The sequence below is a fragment of the Mirounga angustirostris genome, unplaced genomic scaffold, assembly GCF_029215605.1.
Source record: "Mirounga angustirostris isolate CCGP_5_RB_7025 unplaced genomic scaffold, mMirAng1.0.hap1 SCAF_10, whole genome shotgun sequence".
Lineage (NCBI taxonomy): Eukaryota > Metazoa > Chordata > Mammalia > Carnivora > Phocidae > Mirounga > Mirounga angustirostris.
In genome coordinates, this window is record NW_026991718.1 from 238985 (window position 1) to 258658 (window position 19674).

The 19674-nt window shown below is 43.1% G+C and overlaps 1 protein-coding gene across 1 annotated transcript in view; it reads right to left on the minus strand.

Annotated features, from left to right (window-relative positions):
• The window catches only part of DDX1 (DEAD-box helicase 1), a 33397-nt gene extending 26667 nt beyond the window's left edge, over positions 1–6730 (minus strand). Inside the window, exons 1-6 of the mRNA XM_045884120.3 lie at positions 6577–6730; positions 4607–4658; positions 4241–4304; positions 3070–3099; positions 2363–2459; positions 559–606 (exon numbers count right to left, since the gene is read on the minus strand). Of these exons, the coding sequence (XP_045740076.1) occupies positions 559–606; positions 2363–2459; positions 3070–3099; positions 4241–4304; positions 4607–4658; positions 6577–6592 (307 nt within the window). The 5' untranslated portion in view covers positions 6593–6730. The remainder of the gene's footprint in view (positions 1–558; positions 607–2362; positions 2460–3069; positions 3100–4240; positions 4305–4606; positions 4659–6576) is intronic.
• Between the last annotated feature and the right edge of the window lie 12944 nt (positions 6731–19674).

Consider the following 19674-nt stretch of genomic DNA (forward strand, 5'->3'; position numbering starts at 1 on the left):
TGGCTCAGTCGGTTAAGCATCTGCCTTCAGCTCAGGTCATGATCCCAGGGTCCTGGGATCGAGCCCCATGTTGGCTCCCTGCTCAGCAGTGAGTCTGCTTCTCCTTCTCCTTCATCCCTCCCCCTGCTTGTGCTCTCACGCTCTCTCTCTTTAATAAATAAAATCTTTAAAAAAAATAAAAATTATACATATATGTATATTTAAATCCTAAGTACATGTAGAATTTTTTCTAATTATAAGTTAATTTTACATTGCTCCAGATGGAGCATCAATTATGCCAGCGCCCTTACTGAATAAATCATCCTTTTTCCCACTGAAATGTTGTTTTCTGCAATATTAACTTATCATATATACTGGGGCATATTTCCATTATATTCCAATGACTTACTTGACTATTCCTATGTCACTACTAAACTACTTAAACGTAGTGACTATATTCTAGTATCTGGTAAATTAAATCTTCATTTACTATTCTTTTTCATAATTTTCTTGGTATTCTCAGGTATTATTAAAAAAACAAATTTCTTACAAATAAGCTGCTAAAATGTATCCACTTACCAAAAGCAGATCCTCTATCATATGGGTTCATTTGCCATTTGTTGAGCACTAAAATTAAAATAAGTCACACACAATCATACGAAATTAAAAACATTCTCTAAAAAATATATTTTATATGATACCTTAATACCTCTAGATTTAATACGATTTTACAAATTATTTGGAATATACGAGTAAACGTTTTGCTCTTTTTATTAAAGGCAAAATTGAAAGTGAAAGGCAATAATCACTGCCTTATGGGCTAAAGCCTTTTCTCCTCACTTGCTTCACTGCACTTGGTAAGAGATGGAGCTGATCTCTGTCGTAACTATGAAGGCACTGATAAAATGAAGCCTTGGTAACTAAACACGTTGAAATAAATGACCAACATATCAGGATCTAGTTAATCATCATTTTTAAAAGAAAAGCAAGTCCTTTAAATAAGTCAATATCACATTCAAAAGTCACAATTTTTTTCCCTCCTCACTTGCATAGAACCAGCATTTTCCTTTTTTAAAACATCTTAATAGTCTACGGATAACCAAAGAATTGTAATAGCTAAAGAACTCTGTATGTTTTCAGGCCTAATTTCCTGCCCAAGGTAGAAATCTTTTCTAGATTACTTGTGGTCAAATGATATCTACCATCTGCTTAAACACTCTGATGGAGAAGTAACTTACTCTTGAGGTTCTCTCTCTCATTGTGGGCTCCATCTAATTACTAGTAAGTACTTAAACAGAAATCTTCATTAGATCATTTCTAATTAGTCCTGGTCCTTTCTAGAACAGTTATTTTCTCTCCAGATCCCTTCAATGATTTTACAATTATGTCATCTCTTTTGTGTTTGTTTCTTAAACTACTACCATTCTGGTTATCCTCCTCTGGAAATATTCTCTTTTATTACCATCTCTCATAAGTGATGGTTTATAGTTGTTACAAGTTCTAAAACTATTTTTGAATAGGCCAATAGTCTAAAGAGTTCATATCCATTATCTCACAATTTATTTACAAATGAGTTCATTCTATGAACTATGCAACATTGTTACTTTCAAATTACTGAGAAGAAAAATGTTGATATGCCAAGTTCATTCCACTTAAGCTTGCTACTTTGTCACAATCCCATTTTGTATCATGAAACAAATGTGACTTAAAATACAGAACAAATTTTGTCAAAATATAACAAAACCATAGATTACTCAAGGTAGAACGGGATTCAGAACCATTTAATGAAAGCAACACAATTTACAGATGAGGAAATTGATGTCAAGATTATCCATGGCATAGACAGGACTGAAAATCCTAGTAAAGGATCAATCTCCATGTAAATAGGACGAAACATAACGCACTTTAAAATTTACACTTTACATTTTAACTTCCTGGACTCCTTTCTTATCTTAAAGGAAAAACAATGCATGCCTCCTTTCCCTGTGGAAGGCAGTATTTCCCACCATCATGGGAACTTTGGACTTTAATTCCATCAATTTTTCATAAAATCCTTAATACTTTTGTAAAACATTGTAACAATTTATCTTTAATACTAAACGTAAAAGGTATTAAGAAAAACATTAAAATAACTAAATATAATTTCCAAAATGCCAGTGTTTTCTCAAAGAAAGCACTATTAGTATTTTAGGAGGGACAATATTTCACTGTTTATGCTGTAAATGGTATTTAGCATCCCTGATTTCCAGAGCACCCAATGCCAACAGCCCTATCCCCCAAGTATTGACAGTAAAAACACACACTCTCACCTCCCATCTGTCAATGCCAGGAAAGAGAATTACTATTTTTACACAAAAGGAAAATATTAATATGCAAAACTTACCTGAAGCACCAGTTTTAATTGTTGTTTTTCCTTTTTTGCCTTCCTGTTGGTCTTTCAGAGTTTCATAAACTATCTGGATAACTGGAATACTAAAAGCCTATCAAAGAAACAATAGTTCTCTACATGAGTATTCAGATATTAATGACAGTTTAACAGTCAGCGTTACAAAAGTTACACATGCACATTAAATAATTACATATTCCAGATTGCTACTCTAATTTCATTTGCCCAAACTCAAAATACCAGCAAGATAACAAGAGAGTTGATTAAATGAAGGAACCAGGAGGCAGTTGATAACCCAAAACCATAAACAATGGGGACCTTCAGAACAATCTCAAAGAGGAAAAATACTGTCCAGTCTGACAAACTACTTACCTGGTCCAGGCCAACAGGAGAGCCACCTCTATGTGCAGCCTCTTTATTACCAGAGCCATTGCATTAAAATTCAGAAATAAATATAAATACTAAAGATACTACAACTCTTTATCCAAGATCAGTTTAAAACTGTACTAGTCTTAAATCTATGCTCCTGCACATCTTATTTCAGAATTAGCTGGCAACTAAAATATCATTCTCATTGGCAAGCAATCAATTCCTTACATTTTGGAAAAGGTTGTTTTATTAACTATTCAAAGTAAAAACTACTGCTCAAACTTGCTTTAAAAATCAACTCTTACAAAGTAAGTCAATTTAAGTTTATTACTTACACCAGTTTTTCCACTTCCTGTTTCCGCAGCCTAAGTGGGAAAAAAATAGTTCAGTTTACAATTTAGGTTGTCAATTAAAAAAGTCAAATTAACATGACAGCATGGAGAAATCTTTAAGACTTGACTGGCTACTGTAATTTTCACAGTGCCTCTAGATTCCTCAGGTTTCTTCAGTTAACTGTGACTACTGCCAATCTTGTCACTTCTCCCCCATCCCTCAAGAATCTGCTTTCCCCTTTCCTTTCCCATTGCTACCATTCAAATCCAAGCCCTCATCGTTCTAACCTAGATTACTACAGAAGTATCCCAGCAGTATCTAATCTCTGAGCTACACTACAAACTGCTACCAAATCAGTCTTCATAAATACAGTTCTAACGACATAACACATCCCCAGTTAAAAATTTCCAGTGATCCCAGGATACCTGAGGCGGCTCAGTTGGTTAAGTGTCCAACTCCTTGTTTTGGCTCAGGTCATGATCTCAGGGTTGTGGGATGGACCGCTACATCGGACTCCAGTCTTGGGGGAGTCTGCTTAAGATTCTCCCTCCCTTTCCCTCTGCTCCTCCCCCAACCCTGGCTCTTGCAGGCATTCTCTCTCTAAATAAATTTTTTTTTAAATTTCCCATGATTCCGCCCTGCCAACAAATACCAATTCTTTAACATGACACTTGAGAAAGAGCCCAAATAATCTGACCCACTATATACTTCCCATCTTATCTCAAGTTATACACCTCCCCCCACACACACATACATTTTATGCTACCATCTAATTGAATTATTCTGGGATCATATCCTGCATTCTCCTACTCACTGTTGTTGATACATTCTCTACGTATAGAGCATTTCTCTTTCATCTTTCCTTTGTCCAAAATATACTTCCCCCAAGTAGTAGAGCCCCTTGTATGACAGACATTTATCTGTGTACCTGTCTTACTATGCTACTGGATTTAAGCTTCTCATGGGTAAAGACTGCATCTTATTCACCCTTGTGTTCCGCACAACTTCTGCCTCATTACTTTGAATACAGTATGTGTATCCTAAATGTTTGTGAATAAAAGTAATTTGGTGAAAATAACATTTCTAAGCCTATGGAGCTCTTCAAGTGGGTCACAAACAGCCCCAGAAATGTGTGTCCTCAGCTCTCAAATACCTCCCCAAATGTAAACATACCATAAGTACATCACCGCCTCCTAGGATCAGTGGGATAGATTCAGCCTGGATATCAGTTGGGAGACTAAAAGAATCATATTTTGAAGAATTTTAGTTAGTAAAAAGAGAAGTACCTATGCTAAATAAGTTATGTTAAACTATAAACCTAAAAGAAAACTTTATTTGGTAAATAGCAACGATCTTTTCCAGTTAAAAATAAATCAAAGTTTAAAAAGTTTAAAAAGGAAGCTTTCTATAATTTAAGAGAATCTTAAGAAAAACTGAATTTTACTCAACTAGACTCAAAAATATTTTGTAAGTTCACTAGCCACTGTTTAAATTACTGAACATTGTTGTCACAGGTACATTTAAGCTTTGTGTACTTACAGCCAATCCATCTCTTCTACAGCTTGAGCAATCTCAGGCATAACACCCATCTCTGAAAATAAAAATTCACTTTAAAAAACTGAACATATTAAACTTAAATAATACTGCTTTTAAAATTACTGTTCAAAGAAAAGGGAAAAGGCTTTGGAGCATAGTTGTTACTTAGTACCGCCAGACTATGGCACCATTAAAAGAGTATAGTTAACAGACTTGAGTTAAAATACAAACCCTCACTAGCAAAGCGACCTTAAGCGAGCTCTAGAGCTTACGAAGCTATAAACCTATTTTCTCCACACAAAATCACACTAATATGACCTGCCTTGTAGGGCTATAGGAAGATTATAGTCGGTAATATGTAATACATCTGACACATAGTTGTCACTTGACACACAGTAGTCAGCAGTGAGTGCTTCCTTGCTATGACTGGTGAAAAATCTGCCAGAGTTGGAGAGAGGTTTCTCAACCAACATCTTGGTTGTTTTATACAGAAATAATGTGGAAGTCATGTGCCTTGACTATTTGCGGACCATGTGATTAGCCTCAGCGATCTGAGAAAAGTGAACAGCCAAGTGGAGAGAGAGGCCCACACTTATTGGCAACCATAATCAAACTCTGGCTAACTAAAAAGGGAGGGGCCGAGTGAAAACTTGAGTAACTGGAAGTCACAGCTGAAGAACTACTATTTTTAATTGTTCAGATATTTAAATAATTCACTTTGAAGCCAGTCCTAAATTAATAGATTTGGTTATTTCTGATTGTATTTTGTCATTTTTGTCATTTCTCAAATGAACTGCAGAGGGTAGTTACACATGTAGTTAGTTGGATTGTGTAGACCTCCTTTCCAAATAAGTAATTTTTAAGTCTGCATTTACAAAATGAAGCTTTTATTATTACTACAAAAATACATATTTCTATTAGAAAATTAACAACACTCAAACATTCCTAAGCCCCAGAGATAACCAATTTGGAAATTTTTTATTTCTTTTTTTTTTTTTTTAAAGATTTTATTTATTTGCGAGAGAGAGAATGAGAGACAGAGAGCATGAGAGGGGGGAGGGTCAGAGGGAGAAGCAGACCCCCCGCGGAGCAGGGAGCCCGATGCGGGACTCGATCCCGGGACTCCAGGATCATGACCTGAGCCGAAGGCAGTCGCTTAACCGACTGAGCCTCCCAGGCGCCCCAGAAGTCATCTTAAAAGGTTCAGAACATTAAATGATATTAGGCCTAACTCGATACACTTACGGTTACATAAATTCACCACCTTTAGTATGTATAACGTTTATGGAAGCTTCGTAAAATTATGGATGTAAAAAGGATGACAAAGAAGAGGGAAAAGTCACAACTCTGGGGTTAAATATGCCACCTCGAATTACTGTTTGGAATAAAGGAGGGGATCATACAGCGAATAAAGAACAGACGAGCTTTCAAAACGTATGCGCCAGTGTGTATGCGGACGAACGTGCTTCAATATTTAACGTTAATGCCGCTATCACCGCGTTTAACAACAAATCAACAGCAGACGTGCGCCCGGGGCTTTTCGTTCCAGAAAGGCTTGGCAAGACCGGCAGAGGCAGGACGGTCACGTCCGGCTGAGCCCTGCCCACGCGCCGCCGCCCGTCGGCCGGCCGAGCCCCAGGCGCGCGCAGAAAAGGGCTCGCGGGCACCACTGCCACGTCAAACGGGCAGGAGGCCTAGCGCTCCGCCGCCGCGAGTCCCCGGGCGGGCGGAAGGCCAGGGGGAGCAGGGGGACGCCCGGCCAACCCCCAGAGAGAAAGGCACTCGCCAACACCGAGGCGCACCGGCCCGGCCCCCGCGAGGGGTCTCCCCGCAGCTCCGAGACCGCTGCGGACAGCTCCCTCCCGGGCCGCGCCGCCCCCGTCCGCCCCCGTCCCATGGCTCCCCGCCGGCCGCCCCAGCGCCGGGGCGCGGATGGAGCCGCCCGCAGCCCCCGCCCCGCTCCAAAGACGCACCAGAAAAGGCCGCCATCTTCGCCCGGTCGTGCGCGGCTCGGCTCGCTCGCTCGCTCGCCCTCCCTCCCTCCGCACGGACACGCTTCGCAGTGGCAGCGCGGGCTTCCGGCCCTCGGTCTGCGGCTTTCCGAGTCCGGGCAGGACCCCAGCCCCAGGAGAACCGTTCCGGCCGCAGAAAAGGCCCGCCCTGGAGCGCGCCGCGCGTTGCCCAGGTTCCGCGGGACCCCGCCTTCCGCGGGGACCCGTCATCATCATTAGCCGTGCTGATGGTTTCCGTTTACTTAGAGCGTGCCATGTGTCACCAGGACCACTTTTCCACACGTGAGGAACCAGACGTTATGTGATGAGGGGCACACAGTGGCCCAGGATGATCTGACACTAAAACATGGCCCTCTCCGCAGCCTCTCTGAGCACCCCCAACCTCTGAAGACGAGCACCCAAGACATTCACTTAATGCTTTTCATTTATTTGTTTTTTTTAAAGATTTATTTATTTATTTATTTATTTGAGAGAGAGAGAATGAGAGACAGAGAGCATGAGAGGGGGGAGGATCAGAGGGAGAAGCAGACCCCCTGCCGAGCAGGGAGCCCGATGCGGGACTCGATCCCGGGACTCGATGCGGGACTCGATCCCGGGACTCGATGCGGGACTCGATGCGGGACTCGATCCCGGGTCTCGATGCGGGACTCGATGCGGGACTCGATGCGGGACTCGATGTGGGACTCGATCCCGGGACTCGATGCGGGACTCGATGCGGGACTCGATCCCGGGACTCGATGCGGGACTCGATCCCGGGACTCGATGCGGGACTCGATGCGGGACTCGATGCGGGACTCGATCCCGGGACTCGATGCGGGACTCGATGCGGGACTCGATCCCGGGACTCGATGCGGGACTCGATCCCGGGACTCGATGCGGGACTCGATCCCGGGACTCGATGCGGGACTCGATGCGGGACTCGATCCCGGGACTCGATGCGGGACTCAATGCGGGACTCGATCCAGGGACTCGATCCCGGGACTCCAGGATCATGACCCGAGCCGAAGGCAGTCGCTTAACCAACTGAGCCACCCAGGCGCCCCACTTAATGCTTTTGGTTTGGGTCTCCCAACCTCCCTGACACGGGGTCTGATGTACTGAGCATTCCAAGGTCATTTGACTGCCGTGCCTTTTTGACTCCTTTCTCTTTGCGGAGTGAGAGGAAGAGTAAATGAATGTTCAATCCTACCCACACCTCCTGTCAGGTAGTGTTAGTATTTTTAGACGAGGACCGAAGATTCAGGGAAGTTAAGTAACTCATCTAAAGCCACACACAGTTACTGCGAGGCAGCGTGGCGTCTGAGCCTTGTGCGCATCACTGCAGGGCGCGTGCTGTACCATCTTTAGGCTGCCCCAGGATGACACGAAGGAAAGTGAACCCCTCAGGCAAGATGCGCGGACGGAGTTGGAAGTACAACTGCAGGACCCCCACTTCCTGAGTAACCTGTGTAACCTTAACAAGTCTGGGCTTCCGTTTACTCATCCGTAAAATACCCATGAGTAAGAGTACCTGCCTGATAGGATTGTTAGGAAGACTCAACAAAATAGGGAAAGCATAGCGCGTGGTGATGATATGTGTTAGCTGTGTTACTGTTACAGGTAACAGGATTCACCTGAAGCTCCAAAAGCCAAGGCCGATACATTCGTTCAGCCCTGGAGCTTCACACCTCCAGGGGGCACCACTTACATTATATTCTATAACCTCACACATTTTATATATATTTCTACAAATGATACCCCTGAGAGTTATGCAATGCAGCAATTCTGAATAGATGCCACATTCTAAAGACAGACATACGATCACATACCATGCAGGATTTGCCTTTAGCCAATCCCCACATTAAATGTGTGAAAGGATTGGAAGTATAAGAAAAAGAGATTTCTCTGACGAGAGTTGTTGACCTCCTATGGCATTTTTCCTCCCTCAAGACAAAGTGTTTTCTAGGGGACTACTCAGAGAATTTTTGATCTCTGGGCTTTGGGAAGCATTAGACATGCTGTGTGAGAAGCTGTGGCAGGCAGAGACAAAGGGAAGGGCAAGGCTGCTGAGGGAGCAGGGCACGTTTCCAACACCTGTGGGGGAACACGTGTGACCTTTCCCCCAAGGGCTCCCTGGACCTGTGGGAGTGGACTTGAAGCTATCTTCAAAGGAAATGTGTTCCAAAGAGCTGCCTGGAGAAGCTAAGTGACACAGCAGGCAGGCTCCCAAAGAGCCCTGTTGAATTCCTACCTTCTAAGCAGAGGAGCAGTATCACCTGCCTCAAGTGAGTTGCACCGGGAAGATACCAACAAGAGAATCTCCAAGATACCCACAGAAAGTACCCCCTCAGAGAATCATCCTTGCACATGACTGAACCAGAGAGCCCCAGAATCAGATTACATGGCAACAGCCAGATGAAGGTAGGTATCTCCCCCAGCACACATGACTTTTTCTCTCTCCAGACACCAGAAACAATAGCTAATGGGAGAGGGGAGAGCAGAGACTGGCCACACACTCCACCCCATTGCCAACCCGGGGAGGGAGGAAGCTACAATTTTGGTTCAAGTTGTGAAGTTTGATCATTACACTGGACTTGCTTATTTAATTAAAGAAATGAGGCTCTCATTGTGATGGAAGAAACGAGACCACTTTTCATTATCTGAGAGTAACCAGAAAAGCTTTGGAAGATGCCAGAGGCTCTATCTAGGTCAGGGAAAGAAATAGCCCATAGAGAGGGTTTGAAGGGAAGGAATGATGGTTTCTGCTTATGCTCTATCAGGTTTAGCTCATTTAATATACTACTTTAATAAATATCAGTGGGGGGCGGTGTGTGGGGGTGTGGTAATACACTGAATAATGTGAACTGGGATAAAATGTGATTGGCTACCCACTTTGGCAGGTAAGGACAAGGCCAGGCAAAGAAATAGCAGGCAACTCCTTCACTAAACCAAGAGACAGAGGATGAGTGCCCCCAGTCCAGTATGCTGCTGGTCTACTCTTCCCAGAACAAGCTGATAACCTGGAGGCCTACTATCAGGGAAAGTCCTAGAATCCCAGAAAACCAGCCACTCCTAGGTCTTTAGGTGGGATGACAACCACCAGCAGGTGGCGCCAAACTGCAGCTGAGCCCTGGTAGAGTTTGCACTGGATTTAAAACTACTAGCTGGGACTTTCCCCCCACATTTATTTCTAGAACCTCACATAGAACCCCACATTTTATGTATTTGGGTCTTTTGAACCTCAATAATCATGTTGTGGTGGAATTTTAGTACATAATCCATGTACCCAGAAAGACTGTGCTGTGTATTTTCAAGAACCTACGGTTGATTTTGCAACTACTAAGACAGGCCTGGGAAATATGCCCTTCAGAAACCCAGGACAGTGTAAAGAGAAGGGGTCCAGCGAAGGACTCTGTCGACTGGCCACCCGAAAGCCACACACAACCCCCTTCCTCCTTGATCTTCTCTATTATACAGACTGGGAGATAGAAAAGAAAAGAAAAAACTAATCACCTTTGCCGACTCCCCTGTAGAGAGGGATAGCCATGAGCCCCGGTTCCACCTGGAGAGATGTAAATGGAGGTCCCATGTAGGGACTCTTTAAAAGATAAAGACCTGACTGGAACGTGCTCTTCTTCCTCCTGGGACCTGGACGTGGTGCCTGGAAAGACAGCAATGCGTCATGCAGATGAAAGCTTCATGCTATGGCTATTGAAACAAAATAGGAGGAGGTTGGATCCTTGATGACAATGGTAATCCAAGTTGCCAGCCCAGGTCTGGCTACCTCTAGATCTCTTGTGGTTTGAGAATGCCTTATGTACTTAAGCCACTGATAATTCTCTCTTGCTTGCAACCTAACACATTGCCAATAGGTACAGAAAAGAATGGAGATGAAACATTCATCGGTATGGATTTGGTGTAATGCGTCATTCAGAAAATGTTTTCAAATGATCTAGAATAGAGCAATAAGCAACCAATTGTGGCTCTAAGGAGGAGACATTTTTGGCCTGGCTCGTGAAGGCACCACCAAAAACAGTCCTTGAATACCTGGTCATTTCCTCACAACCAAAAATAAGAATGAAATGTGTCATATACAGTGACCCTGAATCCAGCCTAGGAAATAGAAGTCAAATCAGGTTGTTTACTTTGACCTTTTGATTGACACCCAACCCCCTCCTCAGATTTCAATCTGGTTCTTGATAAAGATAAAGCAAGCTGCCTAGTTCCTAAGGATCCAACCCCCAAGATGATGGAAGCAGTAAGGGAGAAAAAGTTGTCTTAATGTAAAAGAAGTTGATCAGAAAATGCGATATCTTCATGATACAAACCCAAGTCCTTCTTCATATGATACAAACCTACCCATCGTTCAGTACATGAAACCACAAGCTTCTGCCTCCTCCAGTGATGCCCAGGGAGTCTACCCTCCCATCCACAGGTTAGGAGAAGAGAGGACTCTAGAGTACTTGGCTCCAGATCCTGAATCCTGCTATCAGTAAACCTCATGTGGCCAACCTTCCAATAGGAAACCCCCTTCCCTTTGATACAGTTCATAGTTGGTAAGGCTCCTGAACCCACCCTCCTTAGTATGGCACACACCAGACCCTCCATACCCAGCCTCCTGCTTACTTCCAGATGATGACTTAGGGTCATTTCACCCTCCAGCAAATTAAATGATGTAGGATTCCTTACATACACCAGATTGCCTCTTACAGCTGTGTATTTTCTTATGCTGCTTCCTCTCCCTAGCATAGCCTTTCCTTTTTAGTTTCGGTTATCTCTTGCTGTGTAACATCCATTCCAAAATGAATACAATAACCAATGTCTTTGCTTATGATTCTGTGAGCTGCCTTCAGCAGGCATCTGGCTGGGCTGGAAGGTCTGAGAAGACTTCACTGCTGTGTGTGGTGCCACATGCCATGTATGGACATGGTCTCCCTCTCTCCACAGGCCAGCTTGGATCTTCTCACAGCAAAACTCGTCCCGGGGAAGACAGACTTCCCACGCGGTAGCTGGGCTCCAAGAGGATGTGCTCTAAAGATAGAAAGCAGATGCTGCATATTTCTTAAATCAGCCTGGGAGGTAGTAACTGTCACTTTTGTCACGTTCTGTTGATTAACACAAATCATGTGGCCAGCCCAGATTCATAAAAAGGGAAAACAGACTCAATCTTTTGAGGCAGGGATTGGCAAAGAGTGTACAGACATATAAAGTATAACCACCCCTATCTTCTCAGCAAGCTCCTGGTTGTTACTGAGATTCAGCTAAGCTAGCACCTGGCAGCAAATCCTGTTTGATGCCAATCCCCAGCTAGCAAATACTGCTAGTTTGCCCTGATATTTATTTCTCTTTTTCCTTAAATTTCTGACTCTTAGTTGGACGTATGGCTGCCCAGAATAAGGACTCCCCAGCCTCCCTGGGACTTAGATATAGCCATATGCCTGTGTTCTGGCCAATGCATACACAGAAAAGGCTCCTTAAGAGAGGTGATATATTCTTCTTGCTCTTCTTCCTTCCTGTTGGCTGGACTGTGGACATGATGGCTAGAGTTTGAGCAGCCTTATTGAACCATGAGAAGAGAGCCATATATTGAGGATGGCAGAACAAAAAGGGAGAAGTAGCTTGAGTCCCTAGTAAGTGGCACCATTCTAGCCAAAACTGTGACTCGAGATTTCTTACATGGGAGAGAAATAAACATCTATCTTACTTGTTTTGGGCTCTTTGTCCCACACAGCCAAATCTAACCCTAATTGATATATCCCCATTAGGTATCTCTTGCTACAAAACAAGTTGCCCCACAATCTAGGGACTTAAAACAGTAACCGTTTATTATCACTCACAGTTTCTCTAGAACAGAAATTCAGGAGCAGCCTGGCCGGGCACTTCTGCTGACAGTCATTCTTGTTATTGTAGTCAGTCTGCTGCTGGGGATTGCAATCATCTGAGGCTGGGGAGGGAGGCTCAGTTTGTAAAGGTAGCTCGCTCTCATGACTGTGTGGCTGTTAGCAGGAGGCTTCTCTTCTCCACATAGACCTCTTCCTTGGCTGCTTGAATGTTCTCAGGGTATGGCTGCTGGTGCCCCACCCCCCAAGCCCCGCTCCCTTGCCACCAGAACAAGTGGTCCTAGAGAACAAGATAGAGTGTGTGATATCTTTCATGGGCTAGCCATCAAAACCACACAGTCACTTCTGCAGTGCTTTATTGGTCACAAAGTCGTGTTCAGTGTGAAAACACAAAGAGGTGTCAGTGCCAGTAGATAAGGATCATTTGGGGGCCATCTTAGAGGCTGGCGACCACACCCCCTTGCTTTCATAACAGACCCCTGATCTATTCAAGTAGCAGGTGGTAATCCCACAAAATCAGGAAACAGTATTTTCATACAGCATCATTGGGACAAATCGTGTTCCTTCCAGATCAGCCATTGTTGTTATTAAATTTGTTGGCCTTAGCTTACCCTGTTTTTCTCCATTTGCCTTACTCAGAAAGCAGTTTGGAGACAGGGAGGTTTACGCTTAAACATCCTCTTTTTTCCCCTCTGAATTTCCTGTAGCTTCTAAGCTGAGCAACAATCATTGAATTTTATGCTTTGGTCAAAATAAGCTGTCAGAAGCTGGTCCAGATCTATTAGAATGCAACATCATTCTCGCTGCCCCAAGCATTCGCCTTATGGTGCAGGAACCAGAGAGGGCCTGGCAAACAGACATAAATCCAGAGGTCTATAATTCTCTATCCCCTGAAGAAGTGGCTATAAAGTCCATCACTCCAGATATACGGGGAGAGGGAGACAAAGGACAACCCAGATGAGTTCCAGAGGGACTGTAAAACAGGAAAAGAGATCTCACTAACAGTGTCGGTCTCATTATAAGCTAGCCAGGAGGGACAGGATTTATGGTTGGGTGCTAACTGGCCGGCAGGCAATGAATGCCACTCTCTCTCCCACGCCCGCCATCTTGAGTGCTCATCAGCCCCTGTGAGTGATGCTGATGGCTCTTGGGGAGATGGCATGACACTTGGAGCCTGAGCAAGAGAACATGGCCTGGAGGTTGTGGGTGTTTAAGAACAGACTGTGCACCAGAAAAATGTTCTGAATCCAGCTGCCCAGAATGTGCCAGGACCCCTGAGTTCCATTACCCACAGAAGAGAGCCATTTTGCATCTGCACACAGGCTTCAGGCTTGCTTTTTCAGCCTCCCTCCTGGTGTCTTTGCTTCCCGGCACCCCCTTCCTGTCTGTGAAACTGATCACAGGTTTTCTTGTTAACAAGGTCTGTGATTTTTATTTAAAGCTGGCTGAAACAAGACAATGTGCTATATTAAAAAAAAGCAGCAGCAGCAGGGGCAATAAGAAAGATGGCCAAGAATTCTTCAAAATGCCTGGAGAAAATAATTGTGAATATGGAAATTTATACTACCTGGTCATAGGTTCCTATGATATTACAATAATAAGACTGGGAATTCATGGCAGCTGCTTTAAGTATAGCTCTGAATAGTGATGTTCCAGGTACTTCGGCTGCATAACAAATTACCCCCAAATGTAGTGGCATAAAATATCCATTTGTTATGCCCATAGATTTTGTGGGTGAGGAACCTTTGCAGAGCACAGCAGGAATGACTTACCTCTGTTCCTCAATACCTGTCGTTTCAACTGAAAGACTCAAAGCCTAGGCATTGGAATCATTCGAAGGTTCCTTCACTCCCATGATGTAATTGATGCTCTCCTGTCATCGACACCCTGGCTGGGGCTGTTGGCTAACTGTGGCCGCTCCATGTGACTTGGACTCCCTCACAACATAATGTTTATACTCCAAAGGCAGCATCCCAAGGACCAGGTCATCTTTAATGACCAAGCTTCTGAGTCAAGCAGTATCCCTTCCTCCCTATTCTCTGAATTGAGGCATTTATAAAGATCTGTCCAGGTTCAAGGGGATTCTAGATATAACCACTTGAAACATGAGTGGTAGCATTTCATTACAAGAAAAGCATGTGGGACGGGGTATAAATTTGTGTGGCCATGTATTAGAGTTCTCCAGAGAACAGAACCAAAAGGATGTATATATATACATATATATATATATATAAAGAAAGAGACTTAAGAAATTAACTCATGCAATTACAAAGGCTGGTAAGTTCAAAATCTATACGATGGGTTATCAGACTGGAGAACCAGGAACTGCTGATAATGCAGTTCAGGTCTGAAGGCTGTCTGCTGGCAAAATTTCCTCTTCCTTGCGGGAGGTCAGCCTTGTGTTCTGTCAAGGCCTTCCACTGATTGAATGAGGCCCAATGTTACCCAGACAAGTGGATGTATAAAATTAAGCACCGCACATTCGCCCCTTGTCAACTTGGTCCCCATGTGTATCTTCTTAAACTATACTTAATCTCCAAACAAAGACAATGACAAGGTCACACTCCCAGCTAACATGATACAACTGTCCTGTGTACAACTGAAAACTCACTAACCCTTTCCCCAGATGAGGATGCAAATTCCTTGCATGATGTTTACTCTTCTCGGTATCTTCTCATTTGAATACCATTATGTTAAGTTAACAATACTTAAATACTAGGACATAAAATAAATACATCTTATGTTACATGATAAAGGGATAATAGAGGAAAGGAAATATATTTGCTTAGCGTGTATGTGTAACACACACATTCATAACAAAATAGGGAAGAAATATGACAATTGTAGTCACATTTCTGAAACTGGTCACATGGTCATAGCTATTTTTTTTTTAAGATTTTATTTATTTATTTTTTGACAGAGAGTGACACAGCGAGAGAGGGAACACAAGCAGGGGGAGTGGGAGAGGGAGAAGCAGGCTTCCCGCTGAGCAGGGAGCCTGATGCGGGGCTGGATCCCAGGACCCTGGGATCACGACCTGAGCCGAACGCAGACGCTTAAGATTGAGCCACCCAGGCGCCCCTAGTCATAGCTATTATTTACAGCCACTTTCTTCCACTACACATTCCATATTTCCCTGCCCGTGTCTCGTACCATTGTTGCCACAATACCCTACTGGTTACATGGACAAGCCCTCTTCCCTGTGGAGGGAGCTACACAAGAGCATGGATAAAATGAGGCTGGAATTGTTGGTGGGCATTTTTGGAGATGAGCTCCTACACCTGAACATAACAAACATTTCTCCATTCTTCAGATGTCAAGTTCAAATCATCCAATGGATACAAATAAGGCTACAGCAGTTGGACCCGGATTAGATCAGGGAGGACTATGTCTGTCAGATGAAGAAGATTGGTTTAATCTGGTAAGTCAGTGTTTCCCAACCCTCAGTGTGCCTCAGAATCTCCTGGAGGGCTTGCTAAAATGCAGACGTGGGGCCCTCCTTCCCAGAGTTTCTGATTCTGTAGGTCTGGGGTTAGTAGACCTCTCATTGGCATGTCTCACAAGTTCCCAGGTGATGCTGATGCTGATGCTGATGCTGCTGGTCTGGGGACAACAGTTTGAGAGCCACTGTTGTGGGTGAAGCAGATTTAAAGCAAGCAAGGCAGTGATATGATCAGATTTTCATTTTATATAACTCTTTCTGGGGGTCTTGTGAAGAATGTATTTGTAGAGCACCACTACCAGGTTATCCCAGTAACATACATAAGAAGTAACTGAAACTTGGGCGCCTGGGTGGCTCAGATGGTTAAGCGTCTGCCTTCAGCTCAGGTCATGATCCCAGGGTCCTGGGATCGAGTCCCGCATCAGGCTCTCTGCTCCTTGGGAGCCTGCTTCTCCCTCTGCCTCTCTCTCTCTCTCTCTCTCTCTGTCTCTCATGAATAAATAAATAAAATCTTTAAAAAAAAAAAAAGAAGTAACTGAAACTTGAACCAGGACCATGAAAGAATGTCAGACGGGAAGCGACAGGTAAGAGCAATATCATTAAGCTGGCAGTGTTGGATTTGACTGGGGGCAGCGTGGCAGGTAGAGAAAGTGGGATAAATGAGAGAGGAGGAAAGGCATTGGTACTACTCCTGAGTTTCTAGTGGGGATAACTGGGTGAATGGTGTTAGCATCAGTTGAGAAAAAAGATTAAAGGCAAGGCAGCAGGTTGGCAAACAACTATTTCTTCTGGATGCTGCCAGTCACCTCCCTTTGGGGCCTCTCCACTGGGCCTCTCTCTCCAGTAGCATAGCCCGGCCTTCTTGGCAGCTCAGGAGTCTAAGAGGGAGAAAACAGAAGCTGCTAAGCCTTAAGTCTAGGCTCAGATGTAAGAGCAATCATGCACAGACCCAATGCAGATTCAAGAACAGGGGACATAGAAGCTTTATGCATCCATTCAAGGGACTATATCCCCCCATGGAAGGACTGGAAGACTTGCGGTCCTTTGGCCTAGACTTCTTTCCTATTTATGTGGGTTCTGATGAGAAAAGGGCAGAATTCCATACCTGCTCTTTTCCCTCCCCACCCTCCACTCCTAATTTTTATTTGAGAAATCTTACCTAATAAGTGCTAAGGCCAACAGAATAAGTACTATGCCCTACCTGCTTGTTTAGAAGAAATTTTTCACCTGCACATTTATACTTGATTAGGCCACTGATCTTTAAACTCAAGTAGATCAGAATTACTCTGGGGAGCTCTTTCAACTCAGATTCCTCGGTCTTGCCATCAGGAATTTTGATTGCTCCCATCTGAAATGGAGTCCAGAAATGTGCATTTAAACATGTTTTGATGGATGTGGGCATCCCTGGACCACATATGTAGTGAGATGATTTTAGAACTGATTTTTTTTTTTTTAGAGCTTATCTACTTGGTCATGTTGAGTTCATGGCTTTATTCTTAGATGTCTACTATATTATTTTATTTATTTTATTTTATATCTTATTGTATTTAAAACATTTTTTTTCTCACTTTCTCACTTTCTCACTTTTTTTTCTCACTTCTTGAATTGTCAAAGATGAAACGAGCCAGACACTGGTTAAAGTGGTAAGGACAGGTTTTAATCAGTAATACATTGTTGCATTAAAGAAAGTCCAGAATGAACTAAGTAAACTTTGATTTATACAGGCTTGGCTGAACATTTTAAAAAGAAAATCAGGGAATAGGGAAGGGAACCGGTGGAAGGTTAAGCAAAGTCAGGGAAGTGAAAAATTACAAAGGGTTGGTCAGTGTAAATGCATTTTAGGCCATCTGTGTTAGCTGGCAATTATGGAAGTTAGGATTCTATCCTTACACAGAGACTTCTAACACAGAGGCCCTGTTCTTCCTGAGGATTACATTTCAAAGGAAAGCTTTCAGGTCCTTGAGAAAGACACTCCTGAGTTGCAGGAAATATATATATCTATATATCTATATATATGTATCTATAGAGATATATATATAGATATATATGTATATATACACCTCAAAGGGACAGAGGGAGGATTCACCATTGTAAATTCATTTTAGGGAATAAGAATCGGTGGTCAGGGGCCGCCAGGTGTTGGCTAGAACAAACAGTTCTAGCTTTTTCAAACAGGCACATTGGGGGAAGGGGGACACTGGGACCATCTTAGGGATGTATCTTGAGGTGTTAGAAAATTTTTTTAATGTTTAAGCTTTTTCGTGGTGGGAGAAGGGGGTGGACAATATCATTTGTGCTGAGAATCTACATGTTTTATTTTTATTTTTTAAAGATTTTATTTATTTGACAGAGAGAGACAGTGAGAGAGGGAACACAAGCAGGGGGAGTGGGAGAGGGAGAAACAGGCTCCCTGCTGAGCAAGGAGCCCGATGTGGGACTTGATCCCAGGACCCTGGGATCACGACCCGGGCCTAAGGCAGCCACTTAACCGACTGAGCCACCCAGGCGTCCCAGAGAATCTACATGTTTTAATAGACCCAAGAGGAAGACTCAGAGGAGGCACCTGGCTGGCTCAGTCAGAAGAACGTGCGACTCGAGGAGAACATCTAGAGTTTGGTCAGAATTTTTGTCAGAACAATGCCTTACTTTAGGTCTTCCTACTTTAGTTAGGAAACCAAGGCACAGATAGATTAAATAATTTGTGCAAAGCAATAGAACTAGTCAGTAACAGCTGTTATTCAAAAGGAAGTTTTTCAGAATCTAGAGTCTATGCCAGAGGCAGAGAAGGAATTGGAAGATTGTACAAGTCAAGATCCACTGGGGTAGAAGAGATGCCATTCTATAAATGTACATTCACTGAAAAACTATTGAGTTTCACCTCTTAGGTTCAATGTCAATTCCAGAGCAATTCCTAGCATATCAGTATATTTGACTTTAACATACTGTTTTATTCCTCGGTGACCTAACTTTGGTAAAGATTTGTGTCTCCCCTTAAATGCCTTTAATTTTTCTTTTGGTTAATTTCTTTAGGACTTAATTAGGTTGGAAAGCTTCTTTTAAAATCATTAATCTCATGTCTGTATCAGAATATAACAATTTAAACTTAAAAAACTGAGAGTTTAACACTGAGTATACATTTTTATCTAAAGAGAAACCTAAAATGATAAGGACTTCACAGGAAACAATTCACTGCATGAAATTCCACTGAAGAGGTAACATCATTAAAATTGGAAGACGTTTAATAATTCTACCTCAAATGGTTCTTAATCCTTGGTGTTTAATTTAGCTTTGTAGAGGGTGTCCAATCCTATGTAATAGCTTCTAAAAAGTTAGTACTTTGCTCTACCAAACACATTATTAATTCCTCATCGGCTTCATTGAATCCTTGTTCCGTTGGTTAATATTCCCATTGTAGGTTTCCATTAGCAGAAACTCAAGGATAAACTGGACTTGACCATAATTTCAATACAACTGTAGGAAAAAATATAGCTCATAAATGGGCTATCCAGAGAAATTTTCCTTGAGAAAATTACTATTTTATCGGAGAAAATAAATGACTTTTAAAAGTTGCAGTTTCAGGCGCCTGGGTGGCTCAGTTGGTTAAGCGACTGCCTTCGGCTCAGGTCATGATCCTGGAGTCCCGGGATCGAGTCCCGCATCGGGCTCCCTGCTCTGCAGGGAGTCTGCTCCTCCCTCTCACCCTCCCCCCTCTCATGTGCTCTCTGTCTCTCTCATTCTCTCTGTCTCAAATAAATAAATAAAATCTTTAAAAAAAAAAAAAGTTGCAGTTTCTCTTTT